Source organism: Clinocottus analis, unplaced genomic scaffold, assembly GCF_023055335.1.
Source record: "Clinocottus analis isolate CAN_PGR_092001 unplaced genomic scaffold, fCliAna1.0.p SCAF_14, whole genome shotgun sequence".
Lineage (NCBI taxonomy): Eukaryota > Metazoa > Chordata > Actinopteri > Perciformes > Cottidae > Clinocottus > Clinocottus analis.
The window spans coordinates 8354811-8377144 of NW_027175865.1; the positions used below are offsets into that span (position 1 = coordinate 8354811).

The window sequence follows — 22334 nt, forward strand, 5'->3', positions numbered from 1 at the left end:
GGATGCACCGTGAGAGTTGGATGACAAAAACAACTTAAATAATGAAGTTAAGTCTCCTGCTGAGTTTCCATGATCCAGACATCCAAATTTAACTTGACCCCTCGTCTGCGCCTGAGAAGCTGCTTTGGTACAACTGGCAAGAAGTTGATTCTGTTCAAGTTCTCTGATGAAACTTTAATCTGGCCTTTTTGGGGAAATTGGGTCGCTATAGAAGAACGTTGTTTTGATATGTCTGTTTCTAAAACAATACCAGTTTGTATGCACTGTGACCAAGTGACTTCTCAACGTTTCCCCTCCATTGGGCCAAGTGATTCATCACGTTAACTGTGACAATCCATTTAGATTGTGGTTTAGTGACACCAGGATCTGATAAAGAAGCTGTTGGCTCTGCTTCGAGTCAGAGGTTATCTGGTCTTAAGATGGTGGTCTGGCCTTGCTGGCCTGTCCCGACATGTCCTACTCTACGATCACAGCCTCCCCCGGGGGGGGGGAGGTATTTATGTGCGTTGGGAATTTCTGGTGTCAAATAGGTGGGCTGTGGTTGTTCCACTGGGGTTAAGTGGTATGTGGAGGGAGGGGCCGAGGCAGGGAGTGGAGAGTTGACTTGGACAGTGGAGGCGACTAGCTTGGTGGATCGAGGAGTGGAGGTGGGAAGCGAAACAGGAAAAGAGAAAGAAGACCATGAATCTACAGGCATGCATGGTCCCTGAAGAAAGAATCCTCGACTGTTCATCAAGCGCAGAAACCTGCAAAACTATTGACATTCCCATCAGCCTCAGCTGTAGTTTGTACTTAGTGCTAATTAGCTAATGTCAGCATGCTAACACTGAAGTTAAACTAAGGTTGAACTACAAACAGTAAAGATTGTACATGTTACCTGCTTAACGTCAACATTTTAGCTATGTCATTGTTAGCATGCCCACCTTAGCATTCAGCCTCGAGGCTCATACAGCTGCGAGTGTGGCTTTAGACTCTTATCTTGCGTTTGAAGTGTGAGATAACATGAAAGAAAAACAAAGTAAATGTCCTCCTCACAGGCCGTTTTCTTCCTCTACAACCAATACTCTCATGTGTGTATCAGTGAGTATTGACCTGTAGTTATTGAGCTCAGTGCTGCTTAACCACAAGCTGTGGCCCAGACAAATGCTGTGAATGAGAGTGAGGAAAGAGTATGTGTAGCCCACTAGAAGTTAGTGTATATATATATATATATAATGTGTGATAGTCGGTGTATCCTGCAGCACTCACAAATGCATAAATGCATGTTTGTGTAAGTGTGTGCATGCGTCTGTGTCTTTTTTTTACTTCTTTGCTGACCGCATAAGTAAGAGGCAGTGATGTATGAAAAATTATAACTGGAACAATTAAGTGCTGCTAATGGACTAATGAGAGAGAGAGTGTGGGGGGCATCCATCAATGTGTGTGGTTGCTGATCCACCTTTGGGCTTTCCATCTTTTAGTACTTTATTATTTCCATCACTTCGCTTCCTACCTCCACCCTCCTCTGTTTTTTACAATCCCTTCCCATCTGTCCAAGATCTGGTATCTTTACTTCTTCTGGTTACAGGCAAAGAATTTATGGTTTGAACCCGTCCTCCCCAGTTGTCTCTGAGCAGATCAGCACGTGGGGTAGGCAGGGTGGGGGCTCGGGTGGAGGTGTTCCCTTATTAATTCCCTCCCCAACTGTGTTACCATGCTATGAGGGACCACATATGCACCACATGGCAGATCTACAATTGGCATCATGAGTGACACATTATATATATGTTTTTACACACACACACACACACACCTCTGGTTGGAGCAGCTGGGAGTTGTAGCAGTGTTATGATTGCCATAAGCGTTTTAGGGTCTTAAGCTGATAATCTGTCTGTTTTGGTATTTGGTGCGCTCCCTCTGCAGCATCCAGCAGCTGGATAAGACGCTTTTGGTTCACGTTTGTGTGTCATGATGGTTTTATGTCCGCTTCTTTGTTTGCCGGCATGAGAACAACACGCAGATACAATGTTGTTGTGCCAGCGGGCCTGACAGTTTACTTCATAGTTACTTGTATTACATTGTCGATGTGCTGTCGACATCGTGATGGATCTCTCTGCTGCACTTTTCTTCCCGGCCTCCCGTCTCCTCTGCTTGCTTGGCTGTTATCTCGGTTGTCTCTCTCTGTTTTTCCATACTGTTTGTGCAGATTTTATTTTTGACACAATCTTAACCCGCAATACAGAACGCTGAGTTTCAGTGCTGTTTAAGGCACAGACACTCTTGCAAGTTTTTGAGATGAGTCCTCGTGATTGGTTTCTACCGTCACAAAGATTATTTCAGAAGCACTGGGAAGTGGGTGTTCCCGTTACCCAGCTGCCTCGGCGTGGCCGCGACACACAGCTGCGTAATCACTTGAGGAGGGGAAGGGGGGTGACACTCCAACTTCATCGGGAGGCGAGTTGTTGCCAAGATGACGTTCTCTCTTTAAATGCAACAATACCCTTAAAGGTTGCAACTGTCTTGGGTGAGGAGTATGGTTTGGGTACCATCATATAACTCCATAAAAGTCACTCCTGTAGCTGTAAATGCAGTGGAAATGGTCAGTTCTTCAATTATTGAGTTGATTGTCAGAAATGATGTCTTTCCATGAGTTACTAAATTATTGTTTCAAAGAGCCCCTGAACTACACATGTAGATTTTTCTTTTGGGGCGCGCTCGACCCATACTCCACTGTTTCTGAAAGTTTAATCAACTTTCTAATCAATAATGAAAAGAATAATTAGTTGCAGGCAGCCGCAGGTGACTTGTGATCACTAAATGTCACTTCCGACTGGAAGATTACATTCTTTCTTTAGCCAAGTTGTAAAGAAAAGGTCAAACTAAAATTCAGTGGTGCTCATAAAAAACGGCATTTAAACTTTGTGGGCCATTACACGGAGAGCTTGTCAGGCCCAAGACTCTTGATTTTCTTCAAGACAATTTCTGCTTGCACGGAAAACACTCCTGTAGATAACAGTCTGTTTGGCTCCCAAAGACTCAGATTATGTTGGCCGTGATTCACCTGAGCTCTAATTATATTGTGGCCAAGAGCTTTGTCTTTTTTGAAATGATGAATCACGCTTCAAGTGATTCAGCTGCACGTCCCCAGCAAGCACTTATGCTTACTAAGCTACAACACACTGGGAACACCGTCAGTTTTTGAGTGTCTCTTGACCTTTTCTGCAAGTCCTCGCTTCTCTCCTTCTCATCTTCCCCACTCGGTCTCGGTCGTACACTGCAGATAAAAGCTGACGCGCCATGAAAAACAGAATAAGAAACGTAGTAATACATACAGGAGAACTCAGTGGGACCAGATGTGTGCTACCAGTGTATGTGTGGTATGTGAACAGCTGTGGCAGAGGTCAGCGAGTAGGCAGGTGAATGAGTTCACATAATCTGCTTTTTCACTAGTGTAGTGGATGACGTGCCCGTATTACTGCTTATCTGCAGCATCGTCCATAAATGGACAGACTTGATTGATCTCTCCGTCAGCGTCTGAATCCTCCTTGTTTCGGCCGTCGTTTTTCCTGTAACTATCTCTACTGTCACGCTTTGTTTGTTTTTGCTGTTTAAGTTTCTCTTTTTTATGTAATGACTATCTTTAGAAGTACTCCTACTTCCATAATCAAAAGTATTAACTCTAATTCCCATTTTAAAGTACTTACTGTGCTCTTTACTGTCTGTTTGCAACTTTGATGTTGAATGTTCCAGTCTAATGCTTTTCAAGTGGCCAGATAGCAGAGCAAAATGCCCGGCTCCCTTCTGCGTCTTTACCCGAGACGGCGTGATAATCTCCAGTTAGTTGAAATATTTAACTGTGAAAACACAGTTTAGGGAGACGAGGAACAATTCCCCCCCCCCCCCCCACCCGGTGTATTTCTCTGTCAGTGAGAGCTTATTTCAGAAATGTGGGGAAGTGTCTTTTTCTGTCATCTGTCCTTTCTTGCTTGAGATGTTTCTTTTTGCCCAGCCACTCGGTAAATTGTTATTGTTGACACTATGGTAATGGCTTAGTCAAGGCTGCAGGAGGAATGAGTGGGACTAAAATCCACCATGACTTCTGTTTGTAAATCACACTGACTGTGTTTTATTGCTGGTGAGAGAGAGTGTTCGTTCAAGGCTCAACTGTGAAATATAACCAGAAAGCATTAGAAACAAAAGACATGGATGTAGACCATAGTACGTTTGTTTGGCTGCTGCCACAGACTGATTATACAGTTGTAGCATCATTTGCTGTTTTCTGAATTTAAAGATGGCCAGTAGTGCAGTTACTCACACATTTTGTGTCGTCCATGTAAGTAGTTTCCTGAAGCCGAGGAGCTCACCTCGCTGTCCGGCCATCTTCTGGAAGGTTTCCCATGGTTGGCTAATTCACACAAAGCTGTACAGCACTTTGAGCTTGTATTATCACAGTAGCAGCTATTGGTGAAAAGAATGCTGTCTTTCTTTTCCTGCTCAAAATAACAAATGGAGCTGAAATAACTAACAAAATCCTGTTATGGTGACTGCATTCCAGCGCTGCAGCATAGGTGGTCACTTTCCATCAGACTCACACGAACAAATCAAAGACGAGCAGGTGGTAAACTGGTTCTCATGCCAGCTCAAATTCACAGGGATGCTGCAGACATTTATCAGACCTAATTCTCTAATGTGTTAATTATTTCTTCACAGACAATATCATAAACAAACCTGTCTATCTGTCTGACAAGCAGTTAGAAAACGTTTGATGTCATTGTTGTACTTACAATTGACGTTTTAAATATATATATTTGTTCAAAAGGTTTATAAACCGTTAATCAGAGGCAGGGTCTTTTTTTATTCCATGTATTCTCCTTTCTAGTCAACCTGATGCCTACATTACCCAGAAGGCAACTCAACAGCAGATGGCTCCGTTGGAGATTCTGATGTTTTCTGCTGAGCTAATTGATTCTGGAGCATGAGGAGTGATCTCTGGAGGTCTGATAAACTCACTTCTTTGAGGTCACACTCCCAGATTCATTTCATTTTCTATCTTTCGGACAACAACAACACTGACTCACTGTCAGACTTCACTGCTCCGTCTGGACCCACAAAGTACTTTAAATTACATTTCGAGAGCGGCAGTGCTCCTGTAGAGACCTGTAAATGGACTGTGTTGTGTAGTGGAGCATCGAAAATATGACAGTCATATGACGACGTCAGTGCATTTCATTGACAGGCTGTGTTTGATACCGCTGTTTGACATCATTGCTTAATTGTCTGTTAATACTCTCTGCATAGCAGCAGTGATACTGAGCGGATCAAGCTGGTGACATGGTGGATGTGGATATCTACATTTGACAGCAGCATCTAAGGACATAGCGTGTCGACACTCAAGGCAGCAACAGACACACTATGTGCTTGTGTCTTAATCTCCCGTCTATCAGATGCTTTCTATTATACTGTCTAATAATATATAGAAGGTCATGAAATAATCTGAGCTCATTAATCTGGATTGTACATTACTGGCTTGGTTTACAGTTCTTACAAGTGATTACACGCTGCTGAAATGTCAGCATCAGCTGCCCTTAATGTCGCTTTAGTCCAGACACGACTCGGTTAATCTGGTCATCTGTACATTTAAATGCCGCCTCTTAGCCTGGCCTTAATTGTTCCCGCATTCACTGCTCCACAAGGACCTTTACTTATCATGAAATGTGAATGTACTACGGACGGACGGATGTTAAAGAGCAGAAGGAGCCTTTTGAACACAGGGGAAATGTCACAGAGGTGGACAGAAACAAGCTAGGGTTCTTGTTAAACATGATGGCTTAAAAGTAGGATTCATAGACACTAACTATGTACAGAATGAGGAAATCCAACACTGGATTTACGAGTCACCTAAAACCCATATATGAAAATTAGATGTCAGATTTAATGTTTGTGTGTGTGTCTAGTTCTGTAGTTGTTGCCAACATTTCTGACCTGCCTCGACCTTCATGGGACCTGATGGACTCGTCTCTTTACTTACACACACGCACGCACACGCGCACACACACAGCAACCGATCCAGTTCTGTCTAGTGGTAATAAACTACATCAGATGACTGAATTGACTATCAGCTGATTCTCGTTTGCATTATTTCTAATGTTGACCTGAAAAGCCGTGGTTGTTTTTTGTTAAATCACTTGCCATGGGAGGATGTCTGAGATCAGAAGCTTTGGATTATTTGGGTCAGGGTTTCAGGCTGCTTGATGAGTTTCGACACAGGGTGAAGCATAAATGAACAAAATAAATGTGTAATTTGGAGTAAAAGGCTTATTTTCATTCTGGCTAAAAGTGGGACAAGAAGAATAATACAACACTGTCGCTGAATATGAAACCATGTCCAGCAGTATCTTAGGAGTACTGGAAACGGGGCAAAAACAAAACTTTTTTTTTGTCTTTATACTAAGCTAAGTTGACCAGACATTTTGCTTCGTGGTTGAAAACATTGCTTTCACTAAGGAAGTTATTTTTGTAGTTCAGTTTGTTTGTTTGTCTGTTTCTCATCAGGAGTACGGAAAAACTACCGGCTCAGTTTTCATAAAACTTGAGGAAGAGAACTTATTAAATTTGGGGTCGGGTGCAAATTTCAAAGCAGATGCACATTATTTTTCACTTAAGGAAACGGCCTTGGTAGAGGTGTGTGCCCGTCTCGTGATACATCAGTTTGACATGAGCTTACGTGTGAAATACTTTGTCTCTGCCACTTGTCAGTTCATGCTTTTCGTCAAATGTTTGTGCTTCTTCAGGAATTTTCCACCATTGCTATTCAAAATGTTACAAAGAGGCATTGTTTCCATCTGTAGAGATGACTATTGACCAAACTATTGATTCTTTCTGTACCTGACAGATCATTGCTGCATACCTGCTTCACACAGGAGGTGTTGACATTTCTGTACTGCCTATTGATTTTTTTTCCTGTGTTTTGTCTGAGCGATGGGATCGCTTGAACCAAAAGCTGGTAACTCTTTGTCTTGAGTCAGTGTAAACAATGTTCTTCATCATCATCCGGGTCACTGCAGCCATAACATGGTCTTTATTCACAGGTTCAAAGCTTTTGGTGAATTCAAAAACACGTATTTGTGCGTGTTTCTGAAAACCAAGACGATGAACTGAAATTTGCTTCAAAGCTCCGTTGACCTAGAGTTGGGTGATAATTGTCTGTGGGTTTGTCACTACAAGCAACACCTTGTAAATACACATTGCAATTTAATTCATTGTTAAGATAACAAGATAATAGCAGCTTTAATTTCCTGCATCTGCACTGTACGTTCATAAACACCCACACTTGTCTTTTATGGATGAGAACCAAACTCATTAGTAGTTGTATATTATAAGCTATTAAGATTGGGTGTTAGTCGGTCATATTTCCCTTTCTAATATCTCTTGATGTTGTTATGAAAACATCTCCTTAAACAATAAATTTCACGAGATTACATTTGAAACATCATGATAACGTTATTATTTACCTTCGGCCAATACTCATTTTCACTGAAAAGATCCTAACTCATAGGAACTTTGGTACGTTAGCCATCGTTAATTGTCCGCGGTCACATGCTGAACCGTGAAGCTTTTTTGAGTAGACTTGGTGAAGATAAACAAACCCTTCTTCCTCCGGTGAAACCTTCATTAGCATTGATTACGAGGCTCTCTTATCCTGGGAGTCAGTTTGCCTTTTAAAGTACATATGAATGGCCAAATCCGTAAGTCAGTCAAGAGGCAGTATTATAATATTTCTGCTGTATCACATTTGCATGAGCAGCACTCTGGTTTCACCTTTCATAAACATAACTGTGATTATGCGTTGGCAGACAGATTTGTCAGTGTCACACACTTTACCTGCAAGTAACTTTTGGATTTAGAAAATGTTCTTTCCAAAATGGTCAACAGGTTAATGGGACATGTGATGAAAGTGGGATTAAAACATGGTGCCTTTCATCTCAAAATTAATCTTGTGCACTTTATGCATGCATGGAATTATGACGACAGTTTGTAATCTGTAAAGAGTTAAAATGTCAGGATGTCTTGCTGCAAGTCTTAAATCTTAACTTGTTTTTTCTCGGGGAATATTTGAAGAAACTTTGGATTTACATGCACTGGTTTTGTAGATTAATTTGTGATAATACAAGTAGACCAAAGTGAAGGTACTGTAGTTTCTTTTTGAAGAAGTGTTTGAGACACTTACAGCAGATGTGCGCATGCAAAACCAAACACAGCCCTGTCAGGTTTCCTCACTCTCTTTTCAGTTTTAACAGGATTACAGAAAAAGAAAAGACAGAAACAGTGTAATATGTTTTTGCTCAGGGGTGGAAGCCTGCAGCCAGTTGGACCTGAGTTACCCTCCTCCCTGAACCAGTTCACACAGACATGGACTCATCAAGGGAACGCTGGGCAGCTTTCAGGCACGCAGTTTCAACCTGCAGGCTGTGTTGGAACATGTCAGTCCAGTTCCAGTCATGTAAACAGAATATCATGACTATTGCATTTGTTCTCTTGTCTCATTGTTTGTAACCAGACTACTGCATCTGTTTGTGAACTTTTCTCCCGTCAAATCTCTTCTCATCTCTTTGCTGCTTTTCTTTAATGTGTTCCTATTTTTATCTGCATGTCACACATCATTAAATACAAAATAAACACACTTAGAAAGGAAAGAGAGGCCATTTGAGGACACTTTGGAAAACATTTAAAGCAGAATCTGTAAACAATCTGAATATTTCGAAAAAAATCTTTTCCAAATTGAGGTTTGGTGCTGTAATCCTCGGTCCTGTAACACGAGGGCGTGTGTCCTACTTCTTGGCAGTTGGCTCTCATAAGCGTTGTTTTACGTAACACACTTCATCCCATTTTGTCTGCTGTTGCCATGGTGAGGCTAATTTATACAGGCATTAAATATTTGTGTGTGTGTGTGTGTGTGTGTGTACCTGAAAAGAGACAAGAAGCTCAGAATCATTCATGTGATTGTCAAAGTGAAGGTTTTAGAAACTCTGCTGTTTTGTTTATATGTGCTCAATATCCAAAATATTAGGCATATTCCTAATATTGTATTGCTGGCTATTGTTCATGTTTTCATTGTCTTGAAAACCTAGAAGAAATCGTCTTACGGCCCCCTCCTTTTCCTCATTTCCATCTCCTCTTTGTGTTTGCTGCAAACTTCATGAAAGAAGAAAAGTTGTTACGGATAAGAAGTAAGAACTGACCTCATCCGTATGCTCCTTCATGGAAAGAGGAAATGTTTCTAACAGGATTAACAATTAACAAACATGTTTATTAGAGTAGAGAAGGTGGTGGAACGGAAGAAACGGAGGAACAAAGGAAGAAGAAAGTGAGTCATACTGTCAATGGGGAGAAAACAGGAGGTGACCTCGGTGTGAAAAATCATTGAAAAATCAATCCTAATTCTGAGTCACCCGAATAAGAAAAACATAACTGAATCATAATTACACAGTAAAACTAAATACCGCAAACAGAGAAATGCAGATAAGCTTGTGAATCAAATTTTACTTCTATTTTTGAAATTTTGTGTTCAGTGATTTTGTGATTTGAACATTCACTAAAGGCATGGCGTGATAAAGACAAAGTATGAAATGACATCCAAACGGGTGTTTTAGATGATCAGATTTGGAAAACTGCATTTGAGGAGCCCATCAATTTAATTTTCAACTTTTTTTAAATAAAATTCAGTTATATAAAATCCCCCTTAAAATCCACAAAAGAGTCCGTTCACAATGTCCGCTGGAGGAATAACTGACAATCAAGAGCAGTTAAAACAGCAGACATTTAAGTGATGGATTCCTCCTCAACTGTATCCATTAAAGAACATCATGAACCATCTTACACACGCATGCAGCTTAATATAACCAATAGTGGCATGAGAGAGCAGGACAATTAATGTAATCTTAATTTGCTTTTAGCTCTCCAAGGCCCATGTGCATTAAAGCCCCCCCATGTGTATCATGTGTCCACTCTCGCCAAGCTGCAGCTCGGCATACTGATCAATCTAATGTTAACATATTGCACAAAGAAACACTCTCACACATCGTCCAGGGCATTTCGGTCTGTTGGTTTGTGTGAGCGCCAGAGAATAAAGACCAGTGAAAGGACTGATTCAACGTGGGGTAACGGCTGGCACCAAACCAGAACGCTCTGCGAGTGTTGGCATTGTTGTACCTATTCTGAAAGGCGGTGACACTAAGAGGTGCAGAGGAATGGCTTCGATGATTCAGTGACTGAGCTCTACTCTCGTGTGTGTGTGTGTGTGTCTTTATATGTGGGGACCATTTATTTAAATGTTGATTTTGTTTTGAAGGCGCTTGCTGAGGCTGGGAACGATTTTGGGAAAGTCCAGGACATGAGTGTGAACGTTTAGCACACAACGAAACGCATTAAAAGAGTAAAAAGGCTATATTTTGTTTAACTTTGAGTAAATGGCAAATATGTTACTTCACAACCAGTTGAAGAATATTTCCCAGGATCCAACTGTCAGTCGAAGACCAAATGAATTCTGTTTATTAACATAAACACCAGCAAATCCTCACATGTAGAAGTTGGAAATTTTTGCTTTAAAAACACTTTAAAAAAATGTTAAAACTCAGGTATTGGCTTTGTTACTGAGGCACAGAAGACGGTTATCTTTTTATGAAGTCACATGTCTCCAGCTGGGTGGATAAACCTGATGAATAAATGTAAGACAAACACCAAACTCTCACTTAATTTAATGCAGACTCCGCCTCACAGTCAGCATTATATGTGAGTGAGCCCACAGTGTAACTCTAAATATGAGTCTGAATTGTGTGAGTGTTGTTATCTCACATCTATTCTCTGCTGACCGTAAGTATACTCTTACTCACTCGAGTCCTCGTCATTGACAGAACTACCTGTTTGTACCATTTGGGATTCTCAGGCTACTGCCGGGACTGAACGGCTTATTCCATCTGGTATCATTATGTCCAGTTGTTTTGTGTTCAAGTGTCCACATTCTGTGGTCCTTTGTCCAAATCTAGGGAAAATCTTTAAAAAGCGGCTGAAGTGCAGGGCTCAGCTCGCTCTGAGCATTAGGTAACAACATGTACCGTGCATCATTTCCCTCCCACTGCTCCTCTTTTAGGAGAGTGAGTCAGAAAGTCAGAGAGACAAACACGCCGAGGCAGACTGCATCCAGAGAACAAAATGGGCTAAAAATGATTCAGAGCATTCAAACAATCTGCTGCTCTCCTTTTTGGTCTCTCGCCTGCAACCACCCGTGTTTAGGGCAAGTGTTAATTGATTGAATGATTATTGCATATCATGGTCATATCGACATACAACATTTAACTGGCAAATGTGACAATTAGTATAAATCATATGGATTTCTGCAGCTTAATTACTGTATGTATTGTAACCACGTTGTGCTGCACGAGTTGTCATTAGCCTACAACTTAAAATGAAGTCAAAAGGTTTTTTCAAAAGGTCTTTCACAGATAATTCAATCCGTAGAAGAACATATTTTTGGCTACATCGAATCAATGAAAACAGGCCAAAGCATTGATCCAGCCGTTGGTCCTGATGGTTAACTTACTGAGTCACAGCCGTCAGGGTCCTGTGTTGAAGTGAGCCAGCTTCTATTAATAGCCTCAACAGTATCGGACTCACCGTTCTATTGTTCCCCAAAACAAGGCTCTGGTCTTTCCCTCGGGCCTCGTGCTGGGTCTTTGTGTGGCTCTCTTGTCTGTGCTCAATTGCTTGTAGCTCTGAGGTGTCCGTGCGTGTGTGTGCTTTCATTTGTTTGACAAAATAAGCCCCACATAGGGATGGTCTGTCCTCTGGAGAAAGAGACAGATTGGTCAGTGTACAAACCCAAAGCCCCACAAATCAACAAAAAAGTCCCTCTGTTTTTCAGAGTTGTTTAACTGGTAACGCTGCGGGACGATTTATCTTGTTTGTGTGAGAAAGATGAAGCAGGCTCCCAGGAGAGCTGAACACAGACTTCACAGGATGATTCCTCTCCTCGTCAGTGGAGCTTAATTTCATTTGACAAATCTGTCTCTCTCCCCTCCCGACATCTTTCTCCTTTTAGCTCAGTTGTGTAGTAATACTGATTAACAGCAAATGACACATCCTCGCTACAGTCATCACACTATTTACAATGACATCCGTATGTTGGTCAGTTGAGTTAAAGTTTTTCATTCAGGATTTCCAGCTCTGAATTTGACTTTCACAGCATGAAACTATTACTTTCAGGTAACATTAAGTGTCCGTGGCACTGTTGGCAGCTTGCTGTGACTCAACAAATGTAACTGATGGTGGAAACACTGAATGTATTCTTGACATTGACAAATAACTGTGTTTGTTGTCGGTGGGTCATGTCTGGCCGATAACAGACCTGCTTAATAAAGTCAGTACTGGCCCCAAAACTGCAGCATAATGGTTCATCCCTGCTTGGTCTGATATGAAAGTTATTCACTGAACTGCTCTTTTATAAGATTAAATGCCAAACTACTGCCATCAGCATCATAATCTGGATAAAATCTCAACATGATAGTTTAAACTGAGATTCAGTCATCTCTCTGGGCTCTTCATCATTATCTGACAGCTGTACGTGAACGTTTCTCTGTCTATTTTCAGCTTGTTTCCACATGAACCAAGTTGCATTCCACGTCATCTTTAAAGAAAAAGATGAAATCTGGCAAGCTGCTGCTGCTAAATATAGACACGATGATAAAAGCTGTTTTAACTACAGCAGATGCTGATTAGAAAATCCAGTCATTGGAGAGTGAATTTTTTTTTCTCCTGGAAACTCGTTAATTTTGCCTCTTTTTTTTTTTTTAAAGCAAATCTGTTGCGCAATCTTCTACTTGTCCCACATGTAGAGTCCAACCTCTTCGTTCAGGTAGAAAAGATGGATTTACGGAAAGTGAAAAGTTTCGTGACACCTGCTTAAGGAAGGAAATGGCAACAATTGAAATATGTTTGCAGTTGAGTGGCTTCATGACCGATGAGCCAAGTCGTCGAGACGTGTTAGTGCAGGCTCTGAATGCTGCTCGGCCGCATCACACATGGTGAGCTTCACCAACAGCACCTACTTTGTCCTGCGTTGCACAATGCTCCCTCCTTTCTCACACACTTGCGGGTGTCAATTGAGTTCCCGGCTATGCTTTTGTTATAAACATGTTCTTCTACTGACCCTGAATCCATCACTCTGCGCCCAAATATTGTCAATAGATTTGTATGTAATGGATTTGTGTGTCTGCCTTTTCTCCAGGAGTGTCGTCCCGCGTCCCAGAGATCATGGCGACCGGCACCCACTCCCCTGGAGGGCCCAATGGTATAATCCGGAGTCAGTCCTTCGCCGGGTTTAGCACGCTACAGGAACGACGTTCCCGGTAAGTCTTTCAAACTGGTGGTCTGCTGTTACTTATCTCTAAAATGAAAATTGAAATCAGGGTGTCAGATTGATTCATAAAGTGGTATCACCAAGATTTAGTATAGTATTAAGTTCGGTGGAGTTGCAAGAGACAGATAATATTCAAAGCAGAAGACGCGTCCCCAAACAATGTTAAATCCAACTTTTTAATTAGACCGTCCCACACACATCTTTCAAATTTCACACCCTCTTTTTACTGAGTCTTTCTGTCTACATATATGTCTACAACCAAATATAGATAACCCTGATGAAATCGTTAGGGTTATTTTCTCAAACTTTATATATCTTCTCCGCAGAAGACAAATGACCTGTTTTTATAAACTGGATTATTTGCTGTTTTCTATGCATTGGGTTTCATTTGGAAATCAGCACCAGCTGTTCCTGACCTGGAGGGTTAAGGCCATGGGACAAAGTCCTTTTTATTTTTGGTGAATCTTGCATTATCTTCAATTAAGTTGGCTTCAATTGCCAGTAAACCATTCAATAATTTCACAGGCATTCATTCACTTGCATCACATATGGTACAAACAAAGAATCTGGCTAAAATCTCTATTTAAAATTTGTTGGCCAGATGTTGATGGAAAAAGACAACACGGGGAAAAAGGATGTTGAAGCCGAGATACATGATTTTATTAAAATGGCGGCACCTCTTGGAAACTTTTGTTTTCATCCAATACTTTTGCCTTTTGTAATGAACGTTTGTATCTGTTGAGTCTCTGCGCTACATAACCCTGCAGAACAGACAATGTTGGCCTCAACAATTTTAGAAAGTCCTCCAAAACGTTTATGTGCGGACTACCTTAGTAATCAGTCATACTTTTGTTTTTCAGAAATCCACCCTTGTAGCCAGACCTAGATTTAAACATGCAGACAAAGAAGGAATTTGATAACTCAATAATCTGTTGTCAACCTTTATTGAGTTCAACGAGACACAGCAAGTCTTGTGATCCTGGAAAAGGAACTGCATTTTAAAGGGATGATCAGCACTCCGTTGCATAACCACACAGCTAACTCTGTTTCCTAAAGATTGTTTCATTCATCGCCACAAGCTGGTGGTGAGAAGTTGGAGATCACTAAAGGTCTTGAGAGATTTTATCTGCGTTCCTTCCTCTTTGACTCATGTCTGAAGGATCGCTCAGTCGTCACATGACAAAGCCCACTCACACTCACAGAAAGAATCCTTTACTATCTTTAGGCTGTCAATGCCTGGTCCTCTTCATTAGCCGCTGGTCCTGCTGAAAGAACCTATTTGAAGAAGCGGTTCCCTCTCTTTTCTCTGCTCCGATGGTGAATAGGGTAATTGGTTGGAATGACTCGGGTGTGTGGGCGACTGACAAGTTGCCATTCTGGTAATGAGCGAGGTAGAAAGCTGCAGAGATGTGGCTTCTGATACCACTGGAGTGTATTTCTTGTCACTCAGCAAGGGCTTCACATGTGTGCAGACATGTGCATGGTTTGCGTCTATTTACGCATGCATAGTGCAGATGTTGCAGTTTGGGGCGGCTGTAGCTCCTGGGGAGAGCGGTCGTTCTGAAACCATAAGTCTTCTTCTTGTCTTTCTTCTTCTTCGATTGTCTTTGCATCCACGCATATGTGTGTTTCTGTGTGTGTGTCACTGCCAAGAGACCCTTCGATAGTACAGCTTGCGTGACCCTTAAGGCGACGCAGCGCTCTCGTTCAGTCGTGCCCTACATTCGTGGCAGCTTAGCTCAACTTGTGTTGTGTTCCCTGGCACGAGGCAAGACGTGGCACGTTCCAACTTGTCGAGTGTTGGAATTTCATTAGTTTCATTAAGTCCAGGGTAATTGTCATTTGTCAGCCAAATCTTTACAGGTTTTAAAAGATGTGCATGAGAAGAAAAGATGAGTGTGACCTAGAATGGGTTGATATGCGATGTTGGTATCGGTGCATCTCTCCCAGCTCTTTTGTACACGTATGGTAGAATTGAACTGCGTCGTAGCACATGAACAAATGAACTCAGTTTTACTCTATCCACATTTGTTGACTTCCCCCTCTTGACTAGGTCACACTGTCTGAGGGGAAGAGTGAATGTCATTGATTGCCGGGAGTGTGATTGCGCCTCAGTGTGTGTTTGTAAGTTCACTCCAGCAGAAGATGAATAGCAGCCTCACTCAGGTCAAACACGGAGGGTGGGGGTGGAAAGCACATGTTTGCGAGTGTTCCCAGATATATGCGCAAACTTGTGATTTTGCACACGACTGAGATGAAGACGTTCACCTCTGAGGTTATGCTGTCATGATGGTTTTTGATATGATATGTATACTGACTGTGTTAGTATTGTGTGAAGAGACTTGACGAGCCCTTCCCATCAGAACATGAGACGAATTCATGCTTAAAAAAGCGGTATGCTGTAATAACACCAAAATCTCATTTAACGCTACATTATTACAGCTGCTGCAGGACTTGTTATCTGAAATACTGTGGAATTCCCATGCTAAATATTTAATATATGATGTAATTTGTCTTTGTTCCCAAACTCTACGACACCATAATTCAAAATCTTTGCTCTTTTTCCACTGTAGCACACAAGATTAAGAAAAATTCCTGCACACAGGGGACCCTCTTTTGCACTCACTAATGTGTGTGTTCGTGTGTGTAGGTGTAACTCTTTCATGGGGAACTCAGCGGTGCAGAAGAAGCCTCAGTCGAAGCCAAAGAAGCCCCATCCGTCGGGACACAAGGGAGGCAGCAGCTCCAGAGACCCGCAGCCCAAAAGACTGGAGGAAGTATACAACGCACTCAAACAAGGCCTAGAGTGAGTACACTTTTACTGTGTAATCATACACATCGATCAGTCAAGCAATGAAAATGTCTTCCTTTTCAATACAGTAGCTAATCAAATGATCCAAAGTTATCATTTATTTTTGTTAGTCTTGTGAGTGAAAAGTCTCAGTACCTCATCTGTTTCATTAATGTGTACATTTACTCCCTATATTTGACTATTTGTGGAACAAATGTTTGTATACAAATGTTTGTATTGGCTATTATATACATACACTGATTATAAATGCAAAGATTGACAAAGTTCAATCTATTTAAATGTGCTAAATGTTTTCCTTTGTTGTCCCGTAGTGAGTATCTAGAAGTTCATCAAACAGAGCTGGACAAACTCATGTGTCTGATGAAGGACATGAAGAGAAACTCTCGCCTGGTGAGACGCTACTATACGTTATACTACACACAAGCACATTAGTCCTGCCTTAACCACATCTTAAAGGACATTTCAGGAAATGTGAGTCATCACTTTCTTGTCAAGCGTTCGATCAACAAGACTCTCAAGACTGTACTGGGAATATTAAGTGAAAGCCAGGAGGCACTTAGCAGATCTTAGCATAAAGACTGAAGACGCAGAAACAGCTGGCCTGGCTCGTACAAAGCCACTGATTTAAAGCTCACCAAACAACAAGTAGTAACTTGATTGTTTTAAATATAAAAAATATTGAATTGTAAGAAAAAAAATGACGCTTTCGAACAGAGCTGTTTGCAAAGATGCTGTTTGAATCAATAAGCTTCTTACTCCTCTTGTTAAATATTTACTTATGCATGAAATTGCATCTTAGTCTGAGTAAGAAAACATTTCCCAAAATAACAAACTATTTCTATAAAGGCCAAAATGAATGTTTCCAACATGTATACCCACTGTGGTTTTTATCTCACACTAAAGCAGCAAGAACCAACGTTTTGGCAGCTGGAATCACTTCAGATATCCGCTCTGTTTTATTTTTAATTTTAATGATCATGCATCACGTACACTAAACCATCAACCTCAACATCACATATTCACACGTGGTGAACACATTTTGATTTGCTATAGTGTACACAGTCGCACACGCACACATATTGTACACTTACAGAATCAAGGCTGCCAGTGGAAAGAGTGTTTAACAGGATCTTTTTTGATGCACGACAACTATAGACGGCTTTGCATTTTTCAAGCAGCTTCAGCTCTGCCTTCAGTACTAACTGTGATCGTGTGTGTGTTTTCTCTCCAGGGAGTGCTCTACGATCTTGACAAGGTAAGTTGATGGAGGGGAGGGTCTGCTGTAACAACTGCTCTAGGTTTGGCGTGTTCTCCAGTGAATCTTTTGATGTTAAATACAAAATGGAAGGGGAAAAATGCTAAAAGTAGAAGAAATGAGCGAGGAAGGACAGAGTGGAGAAGTGATTAGCTAAAAGAATTTAGGAATAATGCAGGAAAAATGATGAAAGAGAGAAAGTATGTGATATGACAGGAGACATCGCTTGACTAATCATCACAAATGTCTTAATTATGCAAAACTGTGTCAAACCAATCATTATGTTTACAGTTTAAAACGAGCTGTGGGCACTAAAGTATTGTGCTGTTTGTCTTTCTGCAGCAAATCAAAACCATCGAAAGGTACATGAGACGCCTGGAGTTTCACATGAGCCAGGTAAGAACTGATGTGAGGGATTGATATCAGCTCATGCTTAAAATATATCCATTGCACGTTGTTTGGGTTTCTGTTCTGTGTCTTTCGTCCGCTTTGTTTTCTGCATTCATGTGTTATACTTGGAAAGCATCCATCAACAGCTGTTCAAGAATTCACATCTCAATGCCTCTCCACATAACACCAACACATTCACTCAGAAATCCACAAAACTGGCCTATTTCTGTTCAATAGTTTGACATTTTGAGAAATGCGCTTATTTGCTTTTTTTTTTTTTATAGTTCACAATATTTCTGCCACTCTCATATCTGTCCGTTATGTATGAAGCTACAGCGAGCAGCTGGTTAGCTTAGCTAAGCATAACTTGGCTCAATCCCTGTGTTTTCAGTCTTCATGCTAAGCTAAGATAAGCAGGTTGCTTCATATGCCGTCAGTCTTCCTCCTCTCACTCCAAGCAAGAAACCCAATTAAGAATTTGCAATTGTGATCAAAATAAGTTTCTTCACTTCCTGCTGGTTTTAGGTTGAGTTTTCGCTTCGCTGACTTTGTCAAGTTGGCTTCAGGAAGGCTTTTTGCTGCCAGATCAGGGTGGTATAGCTGCTCTTCTCTGGTTATGTGTTGATGGTTGAGGTCTCCAGGTAGGGAAAGTTTGTTCCTCTGTTTCCTCCTTCGTAGTCTCCTCCCTGGTTGCCTATTTGGGACATTAATCCCCTGCAAGGTTGCAAAGCACATCCACATCTCGGTATTGTAGTCCTGTAATGGTCTCCCTCGCTGTGCGTCACATCAGACGTGACAGCAGGCAATCAGAAAACACGCAACCGAACAACAGAGCAGCTCTGAAAGTAACCATGGTTACCCAAAGACGAAGCCTTTGTAGTACTGAGGAACCAGCTATTGGGTGACCTCAACATCTATGTTCACATACGGACTATAAACACTGTCCTTCAGATGTCCATAAGCAACACGTGTCCAACAATAGGAAAGGAGACAAAGAGAAAGTCCATGGACAGATTTGTTGAACTGTCTCTGAAGAGTTGAAGACAACAGGGAATCTGGGTCAAGGCAGTTGGTGCGCTGCAGAAGAAGTGATTGTCAGAGTCCTTTTTTAAAGAAGAAAAATGGGAGGAGAGAGATGGAGGGAAAATAGAAAAAGCGTCTGAGTCATTTGAAAATAGGTCTTAGAAACTCAGGAAATGTATCTGCATGAAAGCTCCACTTTGGCCTTCCTGACAAAGAGAAAACACAAGCAGATACAATGCTTGTTCTGTCTTGTGAGGTTGTCACAGGATGCAGTTGAAACAAACGCACACTCAAAGCTCCTTCTACTTAGCATCCAGCATTACTCTGAAGCTCTTCTGTTCTTTCAGCCTGTGTGCAAAAATAGATTTGAATGCACTTGTAAATATTTGAGGTGACTTGATTTGTCTTGTCAGGCAAATAAAAAAAAGCGTAACTAAAAAGTGAGTTAAATCTAGCACGCCCTGTGCTCTTTCATTCTAAATGTGTACCAGCGCTACTTTTCCAAAGCCTTGTCTTTTCAGAGACTGTTTGACTTTGTGCGGGTTATTAGATGGAAATGGAATAGTGTAAATGTAACCAATTTGTGCAAATTCTTTGTCATTATTCAAACCAGTTTCTCCCCTGACATTATTGAGCAATAGACGGTATGATTTATGAGTTATTTGACTGTAGGAAGTCAGTCAGTGTAGCAGATGTTTGTTTACTTTTTTCACAGTGTCATGCTTTCAAGTGAGATTTGTAATTTAACATTCTGAACAAACAACTAAACAGTCATGTCTACCCGTGCGAGCCTGTTTTTAGTGCACGTTCTTGCATTGTGAGCCCCACTGGTGAGCTGCTCTTCACTACTCTCATACAGCGTTTACCGCTGATTAAACCACCCAGACTGACCGCGTCGTTGCAGAAGTGTTGCACCCACACTCCGGTTTCACCGGAGCTCTGTCTGCACTTTCCTCGTTCAGTACAAATGCTTCTGCTTCTGTTTTGTTTGGCTCATGTTTGAAGTACACAATCTTTTTTTTAAACCCTAATCTTAGAACAAGACAATAAAAATGTCTTGGAAGTGATATATTCAGCAGCTGCGAGCTATAATAAGTGTGTATGTGTGTGTCAGTGTTTGTGCTCAGGTGTCTCGCTTTGTGCAGGACAGCAATCATCCATCAGCTGTGTATATATGTGTGTTTGTCACATCAGCCCGGTCCTTTGTTCGTGCTTCTGGCTGCCTGCAGATGTCCGAGCCGTAATTGACACACATGGAAAAAGCAGGTGGCCCGATACAAACCCTATGATGTCCTGCATGGGATAGCCGTGTGTGTGTGGATTGCTAATTTCAGCAGGGCATCATTAAGGAGATGAGTGACAGAGATTGAAGGTGAGAAGAGCAGCTGCCAGGCACCTCCTCTTTTCCCAGGAGACAGAGAAAGTGTGTTTATGTGTTAATCGTGCCAAATTCAATCCAGGATGAGTGTAAATACTTTGCATGTGATTATTTTTAATGTACGTCATTTTGGCTTTCTCCTCTTCCCTTGACTGCTAATCTACACACACACACATACATACATGTACACACACACACACACACACACACACGGTTCCCCAGAGATGGGCTTGTGTGTTTGATGCTGTTTGATGCAGCCCGCCCATTTTAATCTCCTTATAATCACTCGCCCTCTGGCACTAAGTGTGTGTGTGCATGTGTTTGTGTATGCATGTGTGCGTGGATACACACCTCACATCCCACAATCCATGGTAATGGCCATATTTTAAGAGGATTCTTGCCATATCCTAAAGATTCACTGCTTATATTTAAAATCCCACAGTTTAAAGTCAGATCTACAGTCAATACAGAGTTAATCTTTTATAACTACTGCTTCATAGAAATCCACCAAAAAGTGTTAATATAATATATGGATTTTACAAGGATTAGCTCAGGAGGGACGTAAAAAAACAAGTCAAAATGGATACTACCCTTCATAAATGTGAACACAATATTATCCTCATCCTGGGCATAATTGTTTCCTCAGTAAAGATGTTCCCTTCATCCTTTCCTGGGTCTTTGAGCCGTTCAGGTTTCATTACGGTAATTAATACAGTGACTCAATGTAGAATACATTTACATTTAATATCTGTTCACATCTGGTAAGAGTTCATTAAGAAGGTTCTGATTTATGTTTGTGAATGTCACCAAAAAATCCATTATTTATATTATGATTTATATTCATTATTATAAATTGTACATATTTTCTTGATTTCCTGTTCAATCTTTTAGTGTAGAAAATGTCAAAATATATTTTAACAAATATCCATCACAAGTCCAAGGAGAGCAGAGTGACAGCTTTGTCCAGATAAGAGTCCTAAAATGAAAAATATTTGACAAAATATTATTTTTTAATCTTAGATACTTTAGATCCATCTGAACAATTTCTTCACTAATACCAAAAGTCAGAAGGCAACAGCTTGAAAATAAGTGTATGCCATACATGTATGTTGTATGAAATACTGGTTTTGGTTATTGCATTTTTATCCGTCTGCCTATTTTGAAGTTTCCATCTTGTCGTTGTTTGTGTTTTGCCTTTAATGTTTTTATTTTTTTTTATTTTAAATTTTCTGGGGTGAAATGCGCCCCGGGTGTAGCAATATGCTGATGGCCGCCCTCTGGAGTGGAGCTTGGCTGACCTTCACAAGGACATTTCCTTGAAGGCAGCAAGGGGCTGTTGTACTTCGCGACAAAAATTAGCTTAATTAGCTCATAATGACATGATTACTGATTGCCAGTGAAACATGATTGCTATTTATCAGCCCTAGTTTGTGAAGGCCCAATTTTGTGACACCTAATATTGCCCAATTGAATAACCTCTTTGTAGATGTCTACTCATCTTTGTGCATACAATAATGTAGTATTTTTTGACTTAATCCTGCTTAAGTTCTTGACGTTTGAAGGGTCTCTTGACTGTAGCTCAGCTTCATCTACAACTAAAAATAGAGTTTGCTTCTCATGTTTTTCCTTGTTTTGTTCTTAACAAACAAGTTTTAAAGCTGTCGATAGATGGTTCTGAATCAACTCCTCTCGAATCTAAGAGCTGAGAAAAACAGTTGTGGTTGGAGGTTATTTTATAGCTGGCTCAGCTGCTACAGCCCCGCCGCATACACCACATACCACAGACAGACGGGGCTGGGTCCCAGTCGTGGGTGGGGGTGCTTAGGGTTGGGTGCTGTATTTGTGCCCGGATAAGTAAGTATGACGTCATCAGGTTAAGTGACCCATCGTAAGGAACACAAGCATCCCACTTTCACTTCCTACCACAACCCCTCATGTGCCAAACAACAAGAACATGCTCTCTGTACACATGTAAACATGTCCATATACACAGTCGGAGTCTGGTCACACACACATGCTGGCGCTTCATGGTTTAGACACAGAGACACACAAACAAACACTCAGAGAAGCTGTGAGGATGGAAGGA

General features: G+C 41.2%; 1 protein-coding gene across 3 annotated transcripts in view; it reads left to right on the forward strand.

Annotated features, from left to right (window-relative positions):
* ripor2 (RHO family interacting cell polarization regulator 2) overlaps window positions 1-22334 on the forward strand; it is a 53629-nt gene that overhangs the window by 19477 nt on the left and 11818 nt on the right. For all 3 annotated transcript variants that reach the window (XM_068575563.1, XM_068575562.1, XM_068575564.1), the window contains exons 2-6: window positions 13259-13379; window positions 16041-16196; window positions 16514-16592; window positions 17434-17457; window positions 17800-17853. In XM_068575563.1, the coding sequence (XP_068431664.1) occupies window positions 13259-13379; window positions 16041-16196; window positions 16514-16592; window positions 17434-17457; window positions 17800-17853 (434 nt within the window). The remainder of the gene's footprint in view (window positions 1-13258; window positions 13380-16040; window positions 16197-16513; window positions 16593-17433; window positions 17458-17799; window positions 17854-22334) is intronic.